The 23,368-nt window shown below is 38.3% G+C and overlaps 1 protein-coding gene across 2 annotated transcripts in view; it reads left to right on the forward strand.

Moving 5' to 3' along the window:
- The window catches only part of podxl2 (podocalyxin-like 2), a 109,977-nt gene extending 91,238 nt beyond the window's left edge, over positions 1-18,739 (forward strand). For both annotated transcript variants that reach the window (XM_039771985.1, XM_039771984.1), the window contains exons 5-8: positions 7,003-7,159; positions 8,531-8,592; positions 9,887-10,066; positions 17,614-18,739. In XM_039771985.1, the coding sequence (XP_039627919.1) occupies positions 7,003-7,159; positions 8,531-8,592; positions 9,887-10,066; positions 17,614-17,820 (606 nt within the window). In that variant the 3' untranslated portion in view covers positions 17,821-18,739. The remainder of the gene's footprint in view (positions 1-7,002; positions 7,160-8,530; positions 8,593-9,886; positions 10,067-17,613) is intronic.
- The last annotated feature ends 4,629 nt before the right edge of the window (positions 18,740-23,368 follow it).

Genomic DNA, 23,368 nt, shown 5'->3' on the forward strand with positions numbered 1-23,368 from the left:
GTGAAAATAGACAGATTATCATGTGATCTCCTTGTAACTCTTTTCACAAAACAAGTTTCTTGGAGACACAGAAAGGCTTTATTTATGGTGACAAATCTTTCAGCTTTAGATTCATAATTTTAATACTTTCTATCTATCTATCTATCTATCTTAAATAAAGTATTTTTTCATTTTTTTAAATTTACAAAATTATCCAAAGCTCAAAAATTCAACACATATTCTTTTTTTAAAATATCATTATGTCTCTACAGTGGTTGATCTTTGAATTCCAATACAAGATTCACATGGTCATAATTATGTCAACCAAGATTAAATAATGCTGGTAATCTGGGGTGGAATGCATAGCCAAAAAAAGGTTAAAATACAGAAATTCTATCCATCCATTATCCAACCCGCTATATCCCAACTACAGGGTCATTACATTAAAAAATTGAAATAAAATCCTCTTGCCTTCCACAAAGGCAAATTCAAGGCCAGGGTTATAAATGTTTCCAAGATGGATGTCCTTTATTACAGAAAGCTTGAGGGAACCAGTTATGTGTATAGGTCAGTTCACCATGACAACACTGAATAATATGACAAAACATTAATATAAAATAAGTTAGGATCATTTGCATAACAGAGTTAAGAAACACATGAGATTGCACCAATCAGCATATAGATAAATGGTATAATCTTTGAAACTGGTAGGCCATGTCCAGAGCTAGATGAGAGACTGGGATTGTGAGACAGGGTGTATTAGTTTACCCCACAGTGTGAAAAACAAAAAACGTTTTGCATTCATCTCAATGGAAGTAGGAGGTACAGTATTGAAGGAGGTACAGGAAGCTGGCGAAGAATGCTGGAGAGCTGCAAGGGTGCAGAGTGAGATTCCAACACAAGAGGCTGAACAGTTACATGAGAGAGTTCTGCATGTATGAGCGTGAGAAGCCCATCAGATCACATACACATTTGTGGGAGGTGCCCTGTTGTGCCCCATTTCCTGCAGAAGACAAGGGCCAGGTGAGGTTCTAGGTTAGTGGAAGTTTTGTGAGGGCCTGAAGAGAGTTCAGAGGGAAAGATTTACCGGAGTGGGGTTCAAGAAAGGGAAATGGACCATAGATCCATTCCATGTGAGGGCATGCTCTTGCAGGAGTTTTTGAGACCCCATGAACTAAGAACTGTAATTAGAAGATAGGACACAGCAATGCAAACTTGGCATATAAGCCTACAGATGGGGTTGGAGAGTTATCTGACCAGGATTGACTACAGATATCTAATGTAAAGATAATCATCTGTTGGTGTGGTTTATCAGTGAAGCATAGGTGCCTTCTGCAAACTCCATGATATGAGAAGAAGGTGATGCGGCGACTAAGGTTAAGTTTTGAGATTGATTATTGAGGTGGAGACAAGAACCTAAGATTGAAGGACGCTACAGGTCCTACAGGGAATTGATTGGTTTTGCTAATATTATTTTGACAGTCCCAAGATGGGAAATGACAGTGCCTGCTAATTGAAGTTCTGAGAAGAGAGTCACTATTGTGAAGTGGTGGCATGAGTCAGTAAGTATCCTGTTGAGGAGCTGAGTGAAGTCTCTCTGTCCTGAATAATTTTGGAGAGGGCAAAGAAAGAAAGAGTCTGAGACTTTATTTATTTTTATTTGCACTTTGCTTTTTGCTTATGTCAATGAAGAACTGATCTTAATAATAATTTAATGCATGGCATGAGGCTGTGATTCAGCACACATATAATGAATAGCTTTTGTATTTTTATTAAAGAAGCTTTTGTGTCTGTATCACTCTGGAAACTTGTTTAAGACTACAGATGCCCATAGTCTGAGCTATGTGCCAGTTGCTGTTGCACATGACATCAAATACACACCCAATTGTTTCTATATCTAAAGGTCCCAAAATATTGTAGTTAAGCAGATTAAGTCTTTGGCACACATAAATGTCTAAAGAGGAATTTCTCACATATATCTCTCTGCTATAAAAGAAAATCCTGAGAGCAGATGAAACTATTTCCAAGAGATTTTTTAAAGTCCCTTGAGACGAGGCTTTTGCCATGAGATTTTTTCAAATCCAGCCCTCCTCTCAATCATATTCAAGCACGCACACGGTCCTCCCGCCTCTCATTTATGTGAATGCTTTTGACAGACACAGTTCTTGCTTTCTCAGCTCTTATAAACGTTTACATTTTCCTCACTTTAAGATCCCAAATAAAGATGACTTATCTTATTGAAGAATTTCATCCCGAAGGTTTATCAACCAAAGGAATGAGTACACAGGCAATCCTAGCACCGAGAAATAATAAAGTCAAATGAATTAACACAAAAATTGTCAATCGGTTACACTGCAAATTGGTTAAATGCGTAACAATAGACTATGCTGAAACAGTTGGTGGTGATTGTGCGGAATATGAAAACATCAACTTACAATATCCCGAAGAATATCTACAACCGTAAACACTGTCCAGTCTTTCACCACCTGAAATACTGTTAAAAGAAGGATGTATCCAAGAATGGTAATGCAGTAAATCTTCCGTGGATAACATTAGACACCAAAGAAGATCTTGATATGCCATTCGTATTTAAATGTTCACAGTTTCCTGTGAGAATAGCTTTTGCAAAGAAAATTAACAAATCACAGAGACAAACATTCGAACAAGTCAAGTTTATTTATTAGAGAGAAAGAAAGAAACAAAATTCACTCACAGTCAGTTATACGTTGCATTGTCACGATGTAAGTCCAAACACAGAATCAAAATTCAATACGATATTGATTAAAATGTAATTAAAATAATTTTTTACTGAAGTTTTACAGTATAAGTGTATGTTTAAAAAGTATTTGTGCGTAATTTCAAAACCAAACAGAACAAATATAACGAATATCTCGATAACAATCGATGTGCATATCACAGAGTCCAAAACCGAACTGCTATAGTAGCCTAAGATGGAGGCTTTAAAGGTCTTGAGAGGAACTGATGTCATCAAAGGGAGCGGAACCAGAAGTGATGTCATCAGTGGGGCCGGCTTCGGAAGAGACGTCATCAAAGGGGCCGGCTTCGAAAAGACGTCATCAAAGGGGCCAACTTCAGAAGTGACGTCATCAAAGGGGCCAGCTTCGGAAGTGACATCTTCAGAGGTGCCGGAACCTTGCAGGATTTCCCGGGAAAGGTCTGTAGGAAACTGAGAAAGACAGTCAGCGCACTCCGCGGCCCCCATTTTATTTTATTACAATTACTCGAGCCCTTTAGTTGCCTCCTACTCGCACGTGTGTGACAAGGCCCCCCCTCAGCCCAGACACATCGGGTCGAGTGTCCTGCACCGAGAGGTCGTGGGCACGAGAGAGAGCATCATCATTGGCATGGAGAGATCCCTTACGATGAATAAGCGAAAACCTGTAAGGTTGAAGGTCAAGAAACCACCTTGTGACCCGTGGATTTGACTCCTTGTGAAGGGCCATCCACTGTAAAGGAGCATGATCCGTCACTAGAGTGAACTCCCGGCCCAAGAGGTAGTACCTCAACTGCGTAATCGCCCATTTGATCGCAAGGGCTTCTCTCTCCACCACTGCATACCTGATCTCTCGATCCAACAGTTTCCGGCTCAGGTACATGATGGGGTGTTTGACACCATCGACACTTTGGCTCAGCACTGCACCCAGGCCTGTGTCCGAAGCATCCGTCTGATGAATAAAAGGGAGAGAAAAATTAGGAGGTTTTAATATTAGTGCTGACGTAAGAGCCTGTTTTAAGTCACTAAATACAGTGTCTGCCTTGTCAGTCCATACCACATGATTAGGAGCCCTCTTCTTTGTAAGATCAGTCAAGGGCGCCGCTCACTCTGAAAACCGAGGTACAAACCAGCGGTAGTACCCAGCCAACCCGAGAAAGGCTTGGACCTGCCTCTTGGTTTTCGGACGGGACCATTTAACAATGGCATCTATTTTTGAACACTGTGGTTTCACAGTACCCCGACCCACCAGGTAGCCCAAATATTTAGCTTCTTTCAATCCAAAGAAACATTTCTTGGGATTAATACGCAGCCCGGCTTCTCTAGTGTTGACCTGCTGTACGTGTTCCCTCCATGTGCTGGAATAGATGACTACGTCATCCAGATAGGCAGCACTATACGCATTACGGGGTTGGAGCACTTTGTCCACCAGACGCTGGAAAGTCGCAGGAGCCCCGTGTAACCCGAATGGAAGAGCACGATACTGCCAGTGTCCGCTAGAAGTTCTGAACGCGGTCTTGACCTTCGCGGAGTCCGGAGTGGTGAGTTGTTTCACCAAATAGTCGACCAACCCTTTTCTCTCCTTAATTTCATAAGGGCCTTGCCAATGGGCGAGTAATTTCGAATGAGAGGTGGGAATTAATACCATGACACGATCCCCCGGCTGGAATTCTTGGAGTGTCGTGCCACGATCGTAATAACGGGTCTGTGCTGCTTGTGCCTCTTCCATATGACTTTTTAAAATAGGTTGAATTTTCTCAAATCTATCGCGTAACTGTGCGATATATTCCAAAATATTTGTACAGGGAAGAGTCTCTTCTTCCCAACCTTCTTTCAAAATATCCAATATACCTCGGGGTTGTCGTCCGTATAACAATTCAAAAGGAGAGAACCCTGTAGAGGCTTGTGGGACCTCCTGATAGGCAAAGAGAACAAGGGGGAGGAGTTGATCCCAATTCTTCTCATCCCCGCTGACCACCTTGCGAAGCATCTGCTTGAGAGTCTGATTAATCCTCTCCACTAGACTGTCGGTTTGAGGATGATACACCGCGGTTTTTAAGTGCTTTATTTTCAGTAACTTGGCCGTTTCCCTGAACGTCTCAGAGGTAAAAGGTGTTCCTTGGTCCATTAGGACTTCTTTAGGAATACCAACACGCGCAAATACTCCTACTAGTTCCCGTGCGATTGCTTTAGATGTAGCTGAGCGCAAGGGAACAGCTTCTGGATATCGGGTCGCATAATCCACAAGGACTAATATGTATTTATGTCCTCGGGCTGAGGGCTCCAAGGGTCCTACAGTATCGACCCCGATTCATTCAAAGGGGACATCAATTAAGGGAAGTGGAACGAGAGGAGCACGGTCCTTCTTAGGAATTTGCCGCAATTGACATTCTGGACAATAAATACAAAAACGGCGAACCTCCTCGTTAATTTCCGGCCAATAAAATCTGAGCTTAATCTGCTCTAAAGTTTTTTCGGAGCCTAAATGGCCTCCAAGGAGGTGGACGTGAGCTAATTCACAAACCTGCCGCCGGTAAGTTCATGTAATTAACAACAGTTTCCGAACCTCCGCCCCATGTTCCGCGACCCGATATAATAGATCATTTTCTATTACAAAGTGTGGTCCTCATGGCATGTGCTGGTGTGTTCGTTGGCCGTTGACCAGGACTACTGCATTTTTTGCAAATTTTAGGGAGTCATCGTTCCACTGCTCCCTTTTAAAAGAAGCCGGTGTTTGTTTGAACTGAAAGTAAATGTTGGAGAGAGGGTCCGGTCTGACCTCAAGGGGAGGGGATGACGTATTCGCCTGCGATGGACCAGGAATCTCCCCGCCCTCCTCGTGAACTTCCGTATCTCTCTCCGCCGGCTGTGTACACGGCGTGGAGACAGCTTAAGACAAGTTATCCCCATCTACAATGAGGCCTAAGTTTTTATCAGGAGTAGTCAATAGTTTACCGCATTTATTTTCTGACCAGTCCCGTCCTAGAATCGCTGAGAAGGGAGGATTAGGGTGGATCGCCATGAGATGTTTTTTTAGCGTTCCTCCCTGACTCACGAAACATAGGGTGGTACTTTCCTACCTGGTTCATTACATGTCCGAGTCCCGGTTTCTTCTGGGACTTCATCCTGCCGTCTACGCCACTGTCATAAAAACGAGTCCAAGACATTATAAAGGTTTGAGGCAGCCACCCGTATATTGTTTTTCCCAGCTGCAAAATGGTTTCCTTCATCAAACAATCGATGTGCATATCACAGAGTCCAAAACAGAACTGCTATAGTAGCCTAAGATGGAGGCTTTAAAGGTCTTGAGAGGAACTCATGTCATCAATGTGACCGGAACCAGAAGTGACGTCATCAAAGGGGCCGGCTTCGGAAGAGACGTCATCAAAGCGGCCGACTTCGGAAGTGACATCATCAAAGGGGCCGGCTTCGGAAATGACGTCTTCAGATGTGCCGGAGCCTTGCAGGATTTCCCGGGAAAGGTCTGTAGGTAACTGAGAAAGACAGCAGTCAGAGCACTCTGCCGCCCCCCGGTCGGATGTTTTATTACAATTACTCGAGCCCTTTAGCTCCCTCCTACTCGCACGTGTGTGACAGCAGCATGAAACATACTTTGTAATTTACTTTCAAATTATTACGTTTTAATATTTTTTAATATGGTTAATTACTTGCTGTAATGTAAAATAGTTAGTTCTATTACGCATATGTAACAATTCACATGAAAATAACAATCTGTTCAAATTGTACATCCGCATCCAAATATGCAAGTGGTGAAAACGCAAAGTGGCTAGTGCATAGCGCCAGCCTGGGGGTTGGCGAGCGAAGTGAACAGGGGGCAATGCCACCAGTGAGACCAAAACAAAAAGTATTAGTTGTCATCATCTCCTTGTTCCCCAGGTAACCGTACAGGAAATGATAGATACAGAAGATCTTAGTTGCCCAGGATAGTCATAAACAAAACATTCACAATTTCACACAGAAATTAATAAAATGCACAAGGAAGCATTTTGTTTTACCACTATAACACCAAAATCACTGAAATGCAAAAACAATTATACCAATAAATACCATACAAAAGGCAAATTGTAAAAAAATCACAAAAACTGGTATAAATGCTGATGGTTGATGCAACACTGCACATGTTAGCATCATTAGTTATTTTTTTATTACTATTGCTGTTTATTATTATGATATTATATTATTATAAATATTTGTACTAATCACATTACTATTATTTTCATCTGTCTGCCTGGTCTATGCTTTGTTTTTTATCTTATTGTATGCTCCAGGAAGTTTTCCGAGTGCAGATGGGAGATCGGCTGCTAGCTATGGTGGAGACAGCTTTTTCCAGAAAGATGGACAGCCCCCAGGGGTCTTGGTTAATTTCTCTTGGAAAGCCCAACAAGCAAGACAAGCAACTGCTGATGACTCTGGCAAGCGAAGAAGGTAGTAGTTGTAGCATTATTCTCATGTGAAATTCTAAACAATGCTAACATAGTATAGTGCACATTGAAAATGAGTAAGGTAAATGTCATATGAATTTTATGGATTTATTTTTTTGTTTTTGTAGTTTTTTCTTGTCTTCTTAGAGAGTCATGGCTGGGAGACTGTCAATTAAACAAGGCCTGTTAAAGCCCATTGAGGCAATCCTTATGTGATTTTGGGCTACATACAAGCAAGAAATTGTTGTTGTTGACGAACCATGTGAAATGTGATGCAATAGTGGAAAAATCAGATTATCACCTTTTGAAGACTTACGAGAGCCTTTTAAAAGTTTAGTATTTGGATTACATCCTGACTTAGAACATTTTCTCAGTGCTGTAGGAAAACATAACAATAATTATTAGTGCAAAAAGAATAATCAATTGCAAATTTTAAAGTACAAGGACAGGTGTATCACCATTGTCTTAGGAAATTTCCTGGACGACGCTACATCAAATAGTTATTTAATAATAATGAAAATATAGGTTGCGTCTCCAGACTGTAATTTAATTTATTAATTTTTTGAAAAGAGTGCACCCCTAGATGATTTAAGGAAACACTGGAAACAGGACCTTCTTATTTGATTATTGCATAATAAATGATTGTTGAGCTAAGGGACTCCTGGTTCCTGTCTGGGTCGTGTGCTCCCTGAGATGCTTTGAGTCCTCTTTTGAAAGTGAAAAGGCCGTACTCTGACAGATCAGGTGCTCCTTGCCTCATGTTAAGGAGGGACAAACTGTGACAGTATGAAGATTGGATTTATCCTCCATTATATTCCTCAAATTGAATGAGTTAGAAGTTCCTTATTGAGCTCATTTCATTCCTTATGGTATGTTTGTCCTCATTTCCCAATCTGAGTGAGGGATCATATACAGTAGTTTATTAAATGGAAAAACAGAAATAATTGACATTCACTATAAAAAAATAAGAATACTAAAAACAATATTTCATCCCATTAAGTGGAATCATTTTGTTTCTCACTTTCTTATTCACTTTGTGATGCAATTTAAAAATAAATAACATAAATAGTTTAAAAATATAAATACAGAACATGCAGACAGTGGCCAGACTGACAATCCAATTAAAGTGCACCACTATGTCACCCACTTTCATTGATTAACGTCTTTTTAATTCTCAACATTAAATATTACAGATTTGAAAACTAACCTGCAGAAGTTTTAAGATGAAATAAGATAAATATTCTGAATACTTTTACCCTGGGTGTGTCATTGAAGTTCGAAATATCAGGGGGTCTAATACATTGTGAAATGTGATTTTAAAAATATTTTAAAACTCCTCTGCTCTTTACTTTTCTGCTTTTATTAAATTATTCAGGGGTGGTTCCATCAAAAGATGTGCTTTCTATGCTGGGAGAAATTCAGAGAGGTCTATTTGAGGTAAGTAGCTTGTTTTTCTCCGTCTCCCACCCATTTTATTAAATATTGAGCTGCTGATTCAAGACTAAAGCTGCTCTGCAGTCAGTGCACAATGCTGCATTGACCTTGACTCATAAATACTACAGAATGAGAAGTCGGTCTGCGTCACTCTTTTTCTTAATCGTGATAAATAAATCAAACCCAGTACATTGTAAAGCAATAGTACTTAGATAGAAGAATAACCAAAGTTTTAATGAGGTTATTAAAGTTCCCTATGACATTATCTAGAATGGACTTAAATAATGAAAACTATGAGAAATTACCATTTACTCTGTCTATTCATTTCAAATATGACACAATGCACTGACATTTACTGAGGGTCATTGGTTTTTCTGAATCTTTTGTGAAACATTAGGAATGATCAGGATGCGCTACATCACGAAGTGCTCTGTGATGAAAAAGTTCTTGCTGTTATATTTAGACATGATTTTTGAATTCATGATGCCTAATGTACAAACATAGAAGTATGGACATGTAGTAGGACACAGGAAAACACTGACTTGAAAAGACAATTTCAGGCTACTGTATCTAGTACCATTTTAGCATAATAAGCCATATGCAGTATACTAGAATCCAAACTAGTCACTGCCTATGTATCATGTTGGTTTGCCTTTCATTTTGTGATTTACTGCAAGCCTCATCTCAATTTATGAGAGACTACATGGAGGCCAAGCTCATAAACTTTAAATGTGTATATTTAAACCTTGCAGTTTTTGTCTGTCTATCTATCTATCTATCTGTCTATCTATCTATCTGTATATCTATCTATCTATCTATCTATCTATTATATTGTGGCTTATCTATCTATCTATCTATCTATTGTATAGTGCCTTAACTATCTATCTATCTATCTATCTATCTATTGTATAGTGCCTTAACTATCTATCTATCTATCTATCTATCTATCTATCTATCTATCTTGGAAGGAGCCTAGGAAATACACATTGAGGTTTCTGTTAATGTATAATTAGTTCAGTCTCACTAGAATGATGAATCACTCCTAAAATTAAAAAAAAAAAAATTATTGGTCAGCTTGAAGTAGTTTTTTAGTGTTTTTCTGATTATTCCTTCTGTTTTTATACAAAGTAGCATTATAGTTCTGTTTATTGCATGTGAGATAATATTTTCGTTTTATTTGAAAAATACATTGAATATTAGTAAAAAGAAGAAATGACTGGACTTGACTTACATCTTTGTCTATCTATCTATCTATCTATCTATCTGTCTGTCTATATCATTTTTATTTCTTTTAAAGATTGGCATTCAAAACTACACCACAGCCACCAGCTGCCAATCTTGGCCAAGTCAACCTCAGAGTGATTATGGGAAGCTGTTTGTTGTACTGGTCATTATTGGATCCATCTGTGTGGTTATTATAGTGTCTGGATTCATCTACATCTGCTGGCAGAGACGGCTACCAAAATTAAAAAGCTCGGTAAGTAGAGTCGGCTATGAAACTGTTGGGCCGTAATTAGCATGGCCTCCTCTAAGGTCCAGGAGATGGTGTTTGGCTTGGCCAAGGGGATTGCAGGCTCTTCCCATGTCTGTGTGGAACCTTTTATGGAAAATCATATTTCCATAAGGAAGCAGTATTATGTGTGTCAGGTCAAGTGTCAAACTGTCCTCTCCAGGACTGGCACCTGCCTTTTCCTTAACGCTGGTGGGATAGGCTCCACACCCTGCAATGCTGAAGTGCACTAAACAGGTTCAGCACAGAGGCATGTTCATTTCAGTTCTATGCAAGATTTATAGGCTAAGCTTCATCAACAATAACCTTTAAATATTTTATGAAAATATGAACTTATAATACTCATAAAAAGTATTCACTTGTTTGAAAGTTTTCTCATTATACTATTATACAATGTTGAATTAGCAGTAGACTTAATTTGGCTTTTTTGACATCAATCAACAGAAAAAGACTCTTTAATGTCAATGTGAAACAAGATCTCGGCAAAGTGCTCTGTATATATAAAACATGAAATGATCAATCACATAAATATTTGCCCCCATGAATTAGCTCAATTGATTTTTTTTGGCACTGTATGTTGGAGAATACTGACATAAAACAGAGACGCTAAATTTTAGGTCAAAAACAGCCTTTATCCAGTCAGTTTGTTCATGTTAATAAGCTGTCATGGGTGTATGTTTAATTAAACTGTCATGGTTGACATTCTTCAAGTGAGCATTCAGTCAGTCTTTATAGTGAATACTATACAGCACTTAACAAAATATTACCTAAATTATTTGGAAGGCTATAAGCAGTCACTGTAAATGAGCAAGGCCTTTCAGGTATCTTAAACCCTATTTAATGGTCATTTATTTTTTATATTTTCCTTCTGTTTACTGTATGCACATGAAATGAAGAAACAAGATGGTGTGTATTGTGCAGATTAATAGTAACAATGGAGAACCTCTGTAAAATGTGTACAAGGAAAGCCTGACAATACTGAAATGTGTTGTATTGTAAATCTTATTTCCATTTGTCAGCTCACACCTGAATAAAAAGTTATCTGCCTCAGTATGGTGGGTTCATACTAAAATGTGAAAAATGTACAGCTAAAAACAAATTGTTTCAGCAACGTATGATGATTCAGTTTCTTGTGATGAAAGAAATTTCCCTGGCTAGCAATTACTCATTACTTCATCATGGATATAAAGATGTTCAAATAGGTGCTAGCAGTGTCAGAAGATGGATAAGACACTTTACTGGTGTGAAAACAGACAGAACAGAGCTTACTGTGGAAGGAGATCTCCAAGGAAGACAGGAATAGTTCAATCAATCGGTCTTTATTCAGTCACAGATGAGTACATGGATTCTACGTTGCAAAGCAGAAGAGCAAAGTTTTCCTTTTTCGATTGGTTTTTAATATCTTTCCTCTCTTCCCTTACTTATCAATAAGCATAATATCATTTACCTATACATTTCATTTAATATTGCACAAATCGGCCTACCGTTTCTGTTTTGTGTATGTGTCAGAAGGGCCCCAAGGAAGGAAATGTCATCTTTCCTGTGTCTAAAAGACCCGTTCCTAGAAAAGTAAGTTACCATAAGTCAGCTTACTTCACCTTGTCTTATGACAGGCGTCTGTATGAATAACCTTTTACTACAGCAGAACAGCTTTTAACCCTTCATAGCTTGCAAGTACTTTTTTTCTTTCACATTACCTACATGCTTCATCTACTGAGAACAAAGAAGAAAAAAAAAATCAATTAGCTTATTAACCATCAGAACATTGCACCATGCAGCTGATGTGACAATCTCCAAATTTTGAACAGTATTAATGAGGCATTGATTAGGATCAGTGCCGGTGCTGGGTTATTTTGCACCCTAGGCCAAGTTTATTAGTGCGAACTGTTCGGTAGCTAACCCTCCTTTTGATCTGCACCCTTGGTGAACACCTAATTCGCCTTAATGGTGGCGCCAGCCCTGATTGGGGTAGAGATTTTGTGGAGATGTTAACAAAGGTACAAGGAAACAGTACATTTCAAGCCCACTCAGACACATGGAGCCAGCTTGGAATTGTTACGTTTTGTAAACTAGCACAGTCCCTGTGGAAGACAGGTAATAGAGTAACTAAAAAATATTTGCTATTTATTGCCCTGCTTGTACAGGGTGCGGCAGAAATAACTCCCACATTTCAAAGGGGGATTGAAAAAAATTGGTACAAGGTATCACCAAAAACTTTTTATTTCCCAAATGTAGATATAAAAAAGTTTTTTTACTTTAAGTTTTAAAAATTATATAGTCCAAATGGTGGCCTTGACGGCTAATACACATTTGGAGCCGTTCTTGGAAGTTGTCCATCACTCTCACTAGCATGTCAGGCGAAATTCCTTCAATTTCTTCTTGAATGGCCTCCTTTAGTTGGTCCAAGGACCGAGGACGATGTTTGAAAACCTCAGCCTTGAAGTACCCCCACAGAAAAAAGTCACAGGGTCTTAAATCAGGCGTGTGCGGTGGCCACAGAACTGCCTCGTGTAAGGAGACCACTCGACCCGGGAACATCTCCTGCAAAAGATCCCATTACAGCAATCCATGCGTCTTCCCCTAGTCTACTGGAGACTACTGGAGACAATTCCTGACCAATCATAATCTTGTATGGGTGTAAATGAAGGTCAGTATGCAAAATTCGCCTCACAGTTCTTTCCGAAATCCGAACGCGTTGGAGACAGCTCAATCAAAGCCCTCACTGCAGCGATGTTTTCGAGTGTTCTCACATTTTTGGGACGTCCAGGTGGTTTTCTCTTCAGTGCAAATCCTGTTGCCCTTACTCTCTGAACCCACAGCAAAATCGTTTTCAGGTATGCAACATTTTCATTACCACCTAAACCGAACCGTGTGCGAAACGCCCTCTGCATCGCAGTTACAGATTTGCCATTTTTGAAAAAAGCCTCCACTACAAAGCCTCGATGCTCACCCGACCACGGCATGGTGACAACTTTATTATGTACCGTACCTAACGGAACGGACCGCACCCCTCTACCTTCTTTGGGAACCCCACACTGATTTTTCGAAATGTGGGAGTTATTTCTGCTGCACCTTGTACCTTCAGCACCATTCCTCTGTATTCACATGCGTGTGAACGTCTATTCAACAGCAGTGCTTTTCTGAAATGTGTGTTCCTGTAAAGCCTACTTCTCAGACTCTGTCATCATTTTCGAGATGCCTTTCTCACCTCCTGTCTGGTTTTATACTTGACGCCTCATACACCTTTACTCCTCCTCATGTGTCTCACATTGGAACTTCCTCTTTCGTCACGTCACCAAAGCCAAATTGACCAATCACACCAAAGCCAAACTGACCAATCAGATTGCTCTGAGTGACTGGACACATAGACCTTAGTGTTTCATTATATAGTAGACTAGCAAAATACCGCGCTTCGCAGCGGCGAAGTACTGCTTTAAAATTTTTATTAAGAAGAAAATGAAATCTTTTTAAACTGAGGGAAAATATACCAATAATTATTTGTTAAGGATCTCTTTGTATACCACATTGTCATTTCGGCCCTCCGGTTGTAATATGACCAAGCTGTGCGCTGAGCTTACTCTTGAGCATGCAACATACAGTTGGCCATGTGAAAAGTAATCTTGTTTCAAATCTCACAGCTTGGATTGCTGATATCATAATTGGTTTGAGTTTCATGTTTTTTTTCAATTACGACAGTATTTGCAGGACTTGTGTTGAAGTGACATTTGGCATCTGTCAAGCATTGTAAGCATACAACCGGTTTCATCGATAACTTCACATCCAGCTTTTGAGAGTTTAAACATTCATAAACATCAAAGTGTCCACTAATGAAATCGTCACCCGTGAATCTAAGATGTTAAAGAGGTACAGGCAGTTGTCGAAAGGTGTAAAATATTTGGCCATTTCGGTACACTTGAAAGCGACAACTGTACAATTCAGCGGCAGCCATCAACTCTCATGCAGATCCATAGGTGAAGGGCTTAAGCATTTCACTCTTATAGTGCTCCTGTGTAGTATAATTATCTCCTGTACCATCAGTCCACACCTTGAACCTGTCCCAATCATTCAATACATAAGACACAATGTTCCTCCGGGTATCAAGAGTGAGCCTGATATGGCCGTGCAATACGTAACAAAGAGAATGGAAAAGGCAGGTGCCATCTTCGGGCATGGAAACCACTCGGTAAGTGACAGTTCTTTGATCGATGGTGATCACCTGACATGTTAATAGGGGTATGGTTGGAACAATAAAGGGAATGGGTACCTGAACAATGTAAAGTAAGTCTAAATTACCTACACAATAACTATAATCGTAATAAACGAACAATAAAACAGCGGAGAAGCCGTGGATTAAATAAAAAGGCTGCAGTTATCAGCAGGGAGACGTGAATCCCGTGGCAAAGCAAGGAAGGGAATGTAGAGACCGTAGCGACGGAAAGCCTTATATGGGCAGGCAGCCAACAACCTGGGAGGCGTTGGGATGGGGGACCCAACGCCGTCTCACACGGTGACCGAGCTGCAGGCTATGGACGTATATATGTACGTAAGTAGGATTCAGTTAGCGTTGGGAACCCATGTACCAAATTTCTTGAAGATGGGCCCATAAGTAACAAAGACCATTGGAAAGTTCAATATGGCGGCCAACAGTGGCATCATACCACCGAAATAAGCACGTACATTGGTTTCGTTTAGCGCAGGGAAGCCGCCTACCAAATTTCGTGAAGATGGGGCCATAAATAAGAAAGTTCAACATGGCGGACGTTGTTGAACGTTATGACCGTTACTTGTAGAATTTCGAAATGAAACCTGCTTAACTTTTGTAAGTAAGCTGTAAGGAATGAGCCTGCCAAATTTCAGCCTTCTTTCTACATGGGAAGTTGGAAAATTAGTGACGTTGGAAAGTTAAATATGGCAGCCGAAAGTGGCTTCATACCACTGAAATAAGTATGTACATCGGTTTCGGTTAGCGCAGGGAAGCCGCCTACCAAATTTCTTGAAGATGGGGTCAGCCTTCTACCTACACGGGAAGTTGGAGAATTAGTGACGTTGGAAAGTTCAATATGGCAGCCGAAAGTGGCGTCATACCACTGAAATAAGTATGTACATCGGTTTCGGTTAGCGCAGGGAAGCCGCCTGCCAAATTTCGTGAAGATGGGGCCATAAATAAGAAAGTTCAACATGGCGGACGTTGTCGACCGTTATGACCATTACGTGTAGAATTTCTAAATGAAACCTGCTAAACTTTTGTAAGTAAGCTGTAAGGAATGAGCCTGCCAAATTTCAGCCTTCTACCTACACAGGAAGTTGGAGAATTAGTGATGAGTCAGTGAGTCAGTCAGTCAGTCAGTGAGGGCTTTGCCTTTTATTAGTATAGATTCACACTTTTAGGATGTAGGAAGAAAATCTGGACACCCAGAGGTGCCTCACAGACATGCAGAGAACATGTCATAGTCTTTGGAATTCTAGTAACTTGCTCAGAGTCACATAGTGAGACAGTGTGAGAGTGGTTAGGGATTGTACCATTTGGTTTTCAATCAAAAGCTTTCGGCACTACAACACACACTTGTACCAAAGATTCATTTGGCTATAGAGTAGCCAGTGCTTGCTCTGGCAACATTAGATGCATATTGAGTGAAAAAAAATGGAAACATCAGAACATCAGTTCATCAAAAAGCACATACATTCATATTCTCTCACTATTTGCCAATTTAGAATTTCATATTTTCATAATTTAATATTTTATTGTGGAAGATTTTTGGAAGGTAGCAGAGATATTGTTTGCTCTTGCCCAGTGTTGGTCAAAATATGCTCCCATTTTCATACTTAAGTAAGGGTTACCCACCAGCTAGAATTAATTTGTGTTTGCTTTGTTTATGTTAATATTGTTGGTTATTTAATTTCTATGTATCTGTGTATCTTCCATTATTTTCCACGTATATTGTGGGTGGTGCCTCCAAGAGGTTGGGCCATCTGCCCATCACCATCAAGGGACTGTCCTCATCTCTATAAAGATGGTGACAACCTCCAGTCCCTTATCAATTGATGGTTTAGGTTAATGTTACAAAGTCTATCATTTCAATTGGTATATTGGAGTGTCTAGAAGCACAACTAAATGATATTCTTTCTAGCATTTCAATAGTAATACATAAATGTTTTCCATCAGCAACAATCTACTAAACTTAAACTCCATCCTGTCAGAGTAAGTGTAATACTTAATCAGGATTTCAGATTGGATAGACAACCAGATCAGAAACTATATTTGACCCGGGAGATGGCTGATGCATTTTCAGGATATTGGATGAAGTCTTTGAGTCTTTTATCTTAATTTTAAAGGTTCCCCATCCCTCCCGCATTCCTTTCCTTAACTTCATTGGTAGTATGCCCTTCCCTAACCCTAATCTTAAAATATTCCTTTTTATAGCCCTAATCTTAAAGATTGTACTTGGGGGCCCTAAAGTTAAATATCCCCCTGGGGCCCAAATCAAACCTCATGATATTCATTTTTGATCATTATAAATACCTTAATTGAAATATTAGGTTTGAAATTTTAAATTGATGTTCATTTATTAGGCCATTTATTTATGCTTTATTTGAATCAATTATATAAAAGCTTTATTGAAGTATATTTTTGCTCTGTTTTAATTTCAGTTTTATAGATAAACCAGCAGGGACAGTCTTCTTGAACCACCTGTGGTTTTAAAACCTCTCTGCAGATTTTAGTAAATTCTTTTATACTTTTATTACAAACACATTTATGATTATTTTAGCATAAAATAATGGATTTATGTAGAGCAAAATAATAATTTTATTTTGCATTTTGATAGTGTGATATTTTATGGATGGTTAAAAGATGGTTTAAATTGAAATATTTTATAGATGAGTGATTCTGTGCCTTGCTCTTCAGAGTATTAAAATCTCCACTACCCTATCCTGATATATTTTAGATAATTTTACTTTTGAGAGGTGCATTGAGTGTACAAGTTTCATTTTGGGTAGACAGATTAAGAATTAATATTATAACCTATTGAGTCCCACTCCTTATCTGAGATATCAATGGAGATATTTCCTTCCCAGCATTGCCAAAGGAGGTCCAGCAGCAAGCACCCTGACAGTGACTGATAATGTCTTCAGATGCTGCCAATAGTCTTCTCATGACTAGTTAAAATATTTTCGAGTTTGAACGTTGGTAAAGGATTTGGAACGTTGGGCAAATTCTTTTTTACAAACCTGTAAATAGAAAAGTAACAGAGCTTATCAGAAGGTGCAAACACAATATTAATATAAAGATCTCTGAAGGCTGAGATACTCAGTGTCTTGTGGGACTTAAATACTGAGAACTGAATAAAGTGGCTTCATAAAGTTTAGAGATGAATAATAAGCAGAATACTTAATTCATTTCTGTCACATTTTGTAATTTACAATACAAAACCACTTGGGACAGTAAATAATGTTTGACAAAATTAAGCTGTCTTTCTGTTTTCTTGTGTTTTTTTTTCTCTCTCAATTTGCTTTAGTCACCTGGTGAAGAGCTCCATTTTGTTGAAAATGGTTGTCATGACAATCCAACACTGGACATCACAACTGACAGCCAATCAGAGATGCAAGAAAAGAAGCCGAGTATGAACGGGGTCACGGTGGAAGGGGCAGATAACTGGCAAATTTTAATTAACAAACCGGCAAGAGAAGATATGGAAAATTACGAGGAGGACACCCATCTTTAACTGGACTTGCACAGCATGATGGGATGTTGCATCTTTAAAATAGCTTTGCAGACACTGTGAGATGTATTTGCTCCTCAAGCTGTGATCATATCAGTATTTGCCAGGATTTAAGAATAATAATATCAGCGCAAATTAAGAACAATTATTTGCTGCACTGCTTGGGTGATCATGAGTATTTATCAAGGCTGTACAGTTTGTGCGAATGTAGGATATCTTGTTCTGCAAAGCAATAGTGGGACAGCTAGGAAGAAGCCAAATAGTTAAGTGTTTAGAAGACTTTATTTCACCATCTTCTGTGCTCACAATGTGCTGAGTTTAGTAATAAGACACTAGATGGGTTATGAGAGTCATCCACATGCCACCAACATTATCTAGAATCCAAGCAGTTTAATCTTCGTCTTGCCATAGTGGTAAAGTGCAATGTATTGACATCTTTATGCACAAGTCTTGTATATAAAAAAAAAGAAAAAGAAGGAGCACATTTTTAACTTTGTTCATTTTTATTTTATAAACCAGTCATTTCACCATCTGGAAGATGTCGTTTAAATTGTGCTAATCTAATTAATGTCTGTCATGAAAGCAGTGGACCACAGAAAGCATGAAGGAAGAGTGGCACACCTGCAACTGTTTCCAAATGTTTAAACCATCAAAGTACTAACTTGACGCAGGCCTACGTATAGCACATATGCCAGGAATGCCATATATGTGCTTAAGAAAGTTATCGACAACCTTCATATTGAAAATCTGGACTCTGCTTTTGTGCCTTTGCCAGTTAAGTCTCTAGAGAGGAGCAATGCTGTTTTGAATGTATAAAGAGGCACAATGACACACAACAAGAATCGTCAGCTTAGAATATGAATGGGGCACATCATTTAAACATACTTGTATGACCAGTTAATAATATTATTGGAAAGATTAATGTCTGTCTTAGTCTGTATCACATTATTTGTGAAAATGTATGTGCTACTCGATGTCTGATCAGGGGCATCAAAGTCTCAAATGGAAGAAAATGGCAATATTTTTAAATGCCACATATCAGAGTGAGAAGTGTCAAGGGGCGCTGTATTTTCATTTCTTTGTAAATGCTAAACTTGTCAATGCCAGCTTTTCAATGTTTGTATTCTCTATGATCAAGCCTCAAGTGCATCTTGCCTTGGTTTTCACGGATGACATTTTGCAGCTTGCATTTTTTTTTGTGCTGTGTTCTTTTTGAGCAAGGGATTTTTGGTTATGTCTGTTTATGTCCGACTTTGAAGTAAATGAAAAAGGCTGCAGCAGCAAGCCTGAGAAAGGGAACTTACCAACGAAATTAGAAAGAGAAGAATTATGCAACCCAAAGAAGTGAAAATTAAAGCCCAAATCCAAAAGTAAAGTAGTATGAAAACCCAGCATGTAAAAAGTGAAAAGAATAGGTCTAAACGACTCAATCCAACCTTCTGAAATGGAAAGCAACAAACCAAAGACAATGTTAACACTTTTTACTTTGATCATCATTACAAGTTTAGAAAATGTCTTATAATTGTTGTTTAATTCCTGCAAGTGAGGGACAAGAATGTTATGTGACTCACTCGAAGTCGTACAGTGAGTGGAGAAAGGGCCAGTTAACCTAGTGATATAAAGTATGATACCTTAGCCACTAGGACACACTGACTAGATTTAAACTCCTGTCCCAATCAGTGATTGTAAAAGATATCTCAAAAGGGGTTTGCTCCATTACTGCAGCAACTAATAAGGCATGTATCAGAGAAATTAGCGTTTTAAATAAAGAAAAGTTGATATCACCATTACAAATACCTCCTCCTGCTGGAGGTCCTTTATTACAACAAGCCCAAGGGAATTTGCCATGTAAAGAGCCCAGTTCTGTATGACAAGACTAAGGAATATAACAAAGTAATGATTTTTAAGTAAGTTAGGTTCATTTGCATGAGGGAGAGGCAAGAAAAGAAGTATATCAGTTTGTAGCCGTCAACATATAGATAAACACACTTATTGTATATCTTAGTATTATCTAAATGTCCCAAGATAGTTAAACAGATTTAAAGTCTTAGGTATATGTCCGATTCATTGAATATAAATTCTTCTAGAGTATAAATTATTCTATAGAATAGAATACAAAGTATTAATTGTTATTATATCATCAGTCACTTGGTAATGTCTTGTGTACAAATGATACAGAATGCCTTAATTAAACAGACAGGCACTATTAGCAACATGTTTTGTCTTGGTAGAGTTCTATATTACTCTGCTTTCCCTCTTTTGTATTCTTTATTGTGTAGCCTTTGTCAGAATGTCTCATATTCCATTGACTTGCCACTGTTTATAAGGTATTAAACTTTATAACTTCTCCCCACCTTCCCTTCTACATCTATAACCTCAGGCAATTACATGGAGCAAAAGACAAGCAGGAGTTAAGTTACAACTTTAAATAATGTACTACTGTATTGATAATATCCATTGAATAATAATAATGAAGCAAAATACATGTGAGTTTCGGCAACCATTCAACCTGATAAATGCTGATGTGCAGTTTCAGGTGGCACATAGACTTGAAGTTACTTTAAATGTCTCTAGTTAAGTTATCATTTCTAGGTTTCTTCAGGACAGACTGTCTCAATATGGCTGCTGAGTTGTGCTCCTCATGGCAATGGTGTGACAGAGAGATGCTTCTTCATGGTGATGGCATAAGAGAGATAGAGAGGGGTAAAGCAACTAATTCATACATTCTTTGTTCAAATTCTACAGCCAATAGGTCATCGTGGTACAGAATAGTTTCTGATTCAAACCAATTCCAAACAGCCGACTTTACACCAATAGAATTCTGGTGTGGCACATCTCCCAATTGCTTTATTTTCACATCTGCCCCCCAAAAAACATTTGTTGAGTAAAGCTTGCTAGCTAAGTAGCCTTCCTGTCTGCAGAGAATCGCTTGCCAGACTGATTTTAAGCACTTCCTCCAACTCTGCCATAAAATTCCTCAGTCAGTTCTAAAGACTGTGGGTTCTTTAAACATAAAAGCTTCTCACCAATGAAACATTAATATGACATTTCTTTGCCTAAGTTACAAATAAAGACCTACAAAATATTTATGAACTTAAATACAAACTTTCACACCACAACACAGCACTTTACAAATGTATACAAAAAATTTTTCTCTTACACATGTCTAAGTTCTTCTAGCAGTGTAGTAGGTAGGATCAGCTTGTTATGACAATATGTGTTACGTTTGCAAACATGTTTCCTTTATGTTTTTATTTTGAGTACTGCTGTATATCAAACCTAACATATTTTTTAAAAGACTAGAGGACGCCACCCCGTGCTTGCTTCGCTTGCCAACCCCTGGGTTTGGTTAACCAAGATATACAATTTAAAGAGATTGTTATTTTCATGAGAATTGTTACATATGCACTATTTTCGCTTTTACTTTAAAACGTCAGTTTAAACAATATTTGGGGTTAACTTTTCTTCAAGATCGAATTGAATTTTGAATCCACGTTTGGATTTACATTATGGCAACGTAACATATAACTGCCCATGAGTGAATATCGTTTCTTTCTCTCTAATAAATAAACCGACTTTTTCGAATGTTTGTCCCTGTGATTTGTTAATTGTCATAGCAAAAGCTATTCTGACGGGAAACTATAAAAATTTTTAATACGAATGGCATATCAAGATCTCCTTTTGTGTCTAATGTTATTCACGGAATATGTACTACATTACCTTTCTTGTCACCTGTTAAAATTTTACATATTAGAATTGTTCGGCCAATCTTATTCCATTGCATAGTCCATCACTCATACATAAATTCCACAATAACATTACGATACATCCTTCTTTCAACAGTAATTCGGTCGGTGGAAGACCGGACGGTGTTAATGGTTGTAGATATTCAATTGGATATTGTAAACTGATGTTTTCATTTTCCGCACACTCATCACCACATGCTTGAGCATAGTCTATTACGCATTTAATCAATTTGATGTATAACCAATCAACAATTTTCTCGTTAATTTGTTTGACTTCAACATTTCTTGCTGCCATATTTTGATGAATGGGTGATTCTACACTGAATCTTTGTAAGTGTGTGTGTGTGTGTTCATAAGTAAGCCCTTTAATGTATTGGTGTCTGTCCATGTTAAGTGTCGGAATGCACTTGATGACCATGGTCTTGTTTGAAAATATTGTAAGTAGGGCCTGACTTGAAAGAATCTCATAGCAAAAGTCTCCGTCTTGCAGGACTTGCTTGCAAAGGTTGTAAGTATGGCGTGACTTGAAAGAATCTTATGGTAAAAGTCTCCATCTCGCGGGACCTCCTTCCAAAACGTCTCTTCAAAAAGTCACATCTCATCGCAGGATTAGTCTTGTCTTGTCCCAAGATTTTTTTATTATAATAGAGAGAAATTATATGAAGCTGGTGAAGATCATTGGCCATCACTGAATGTACTTTGTTGGGTGTGTTTACAATAAGAGGAAAGAATCATCTGATAATTTTAACTGATTTTAATTAGCTACACCAAAACTTTGATAAAATTAAAGTAGACATTAAGTGATGCATACTCCAATCTCAACACAAATGCTATCCAAACTCATGCCATCCTGCAATAAGATTGACCTATTCATTGCTTTTCTGAATCTGCTTTCTCCATTAGTCCAGATTTTTACATAGGTACATACTCCTTTATCTGTATGTGTCCTAAAAATATGAAAACTAAGCGGATTTATTACTTGAAATTGTGTTATTGTCAGTGAGTTTGAGAAAATCAGAGAGTGTGACCTTCCACAGTTTGTTCCTGTGCTGGGTGGATTCAGAATGGAGGAATAGACTCTCTATGTCCATATAAGCCCGTGGAAGACTTGATTAATTGTTGGTTGGTTTAATTATAATGTCCATCTTTTAGATAACAAAGAAGGTTTGGCTATTGATTGAAAACATTCTCTCACTTTTTGATGCTTTTTGTTTCGGTAGAAGAGAAGGTTTCATTGTTTACATTTATTTATACAATGAATGTTTTTAAATATATGGTTTTCTTATAGATGCACTTTAGAATTATTTTAGTAATTAATACAATTGCAAAACTGAGGGAAGAATATGATTACCATTTTAAGACAGCAGCACTTGTACTGTATGTCAGCTGCTGTTTTTGAGAAGCACTACAAAATGCACCAGTAGCCTTCTTATGAAACCAAATCATGTTTTTATACATAAAAGTAGAATGATAAAAAATAAAGCATCTTATATGCTTGAAAGCAAGTTTAAGATACACTTTTACATGTCATAGCTCAATATTTTCACCAGATACAATGGCTACTGCAATCAGACTAAATTCTTCAGCTCAAATATTTAATTCATTTTCAAAATTTATGTACATTTTTTCCTATACAGAAATTTACCAATGAACCAAAATGAAAGTGTAATTTCTCAATTAAATTAAAATATAACAAAAATGTGAATAAAAAGCTTCAACTTATATCTATTCTCACATCTTCCCACAAGCCTCTTGATGCTGCCTTACTAAAGTGTAGCTGGTTGCTTGTAATGCCACTTGTGCAT

The sequence above is a fragment of the Polypterus senegalus genome, chromosome 12, assembly GCF_016835505.1.
Source record: "Polypterus senegalus isolate Bchr_013 chromosome 12, ASM1683550v1, whole genome shotgun sequence".
NCBI lineage: Eukaryota > Metazoa > Chordata > Cladistia > Polypteriformes > Polypteridae > Polypterus > Polypterus senegalus.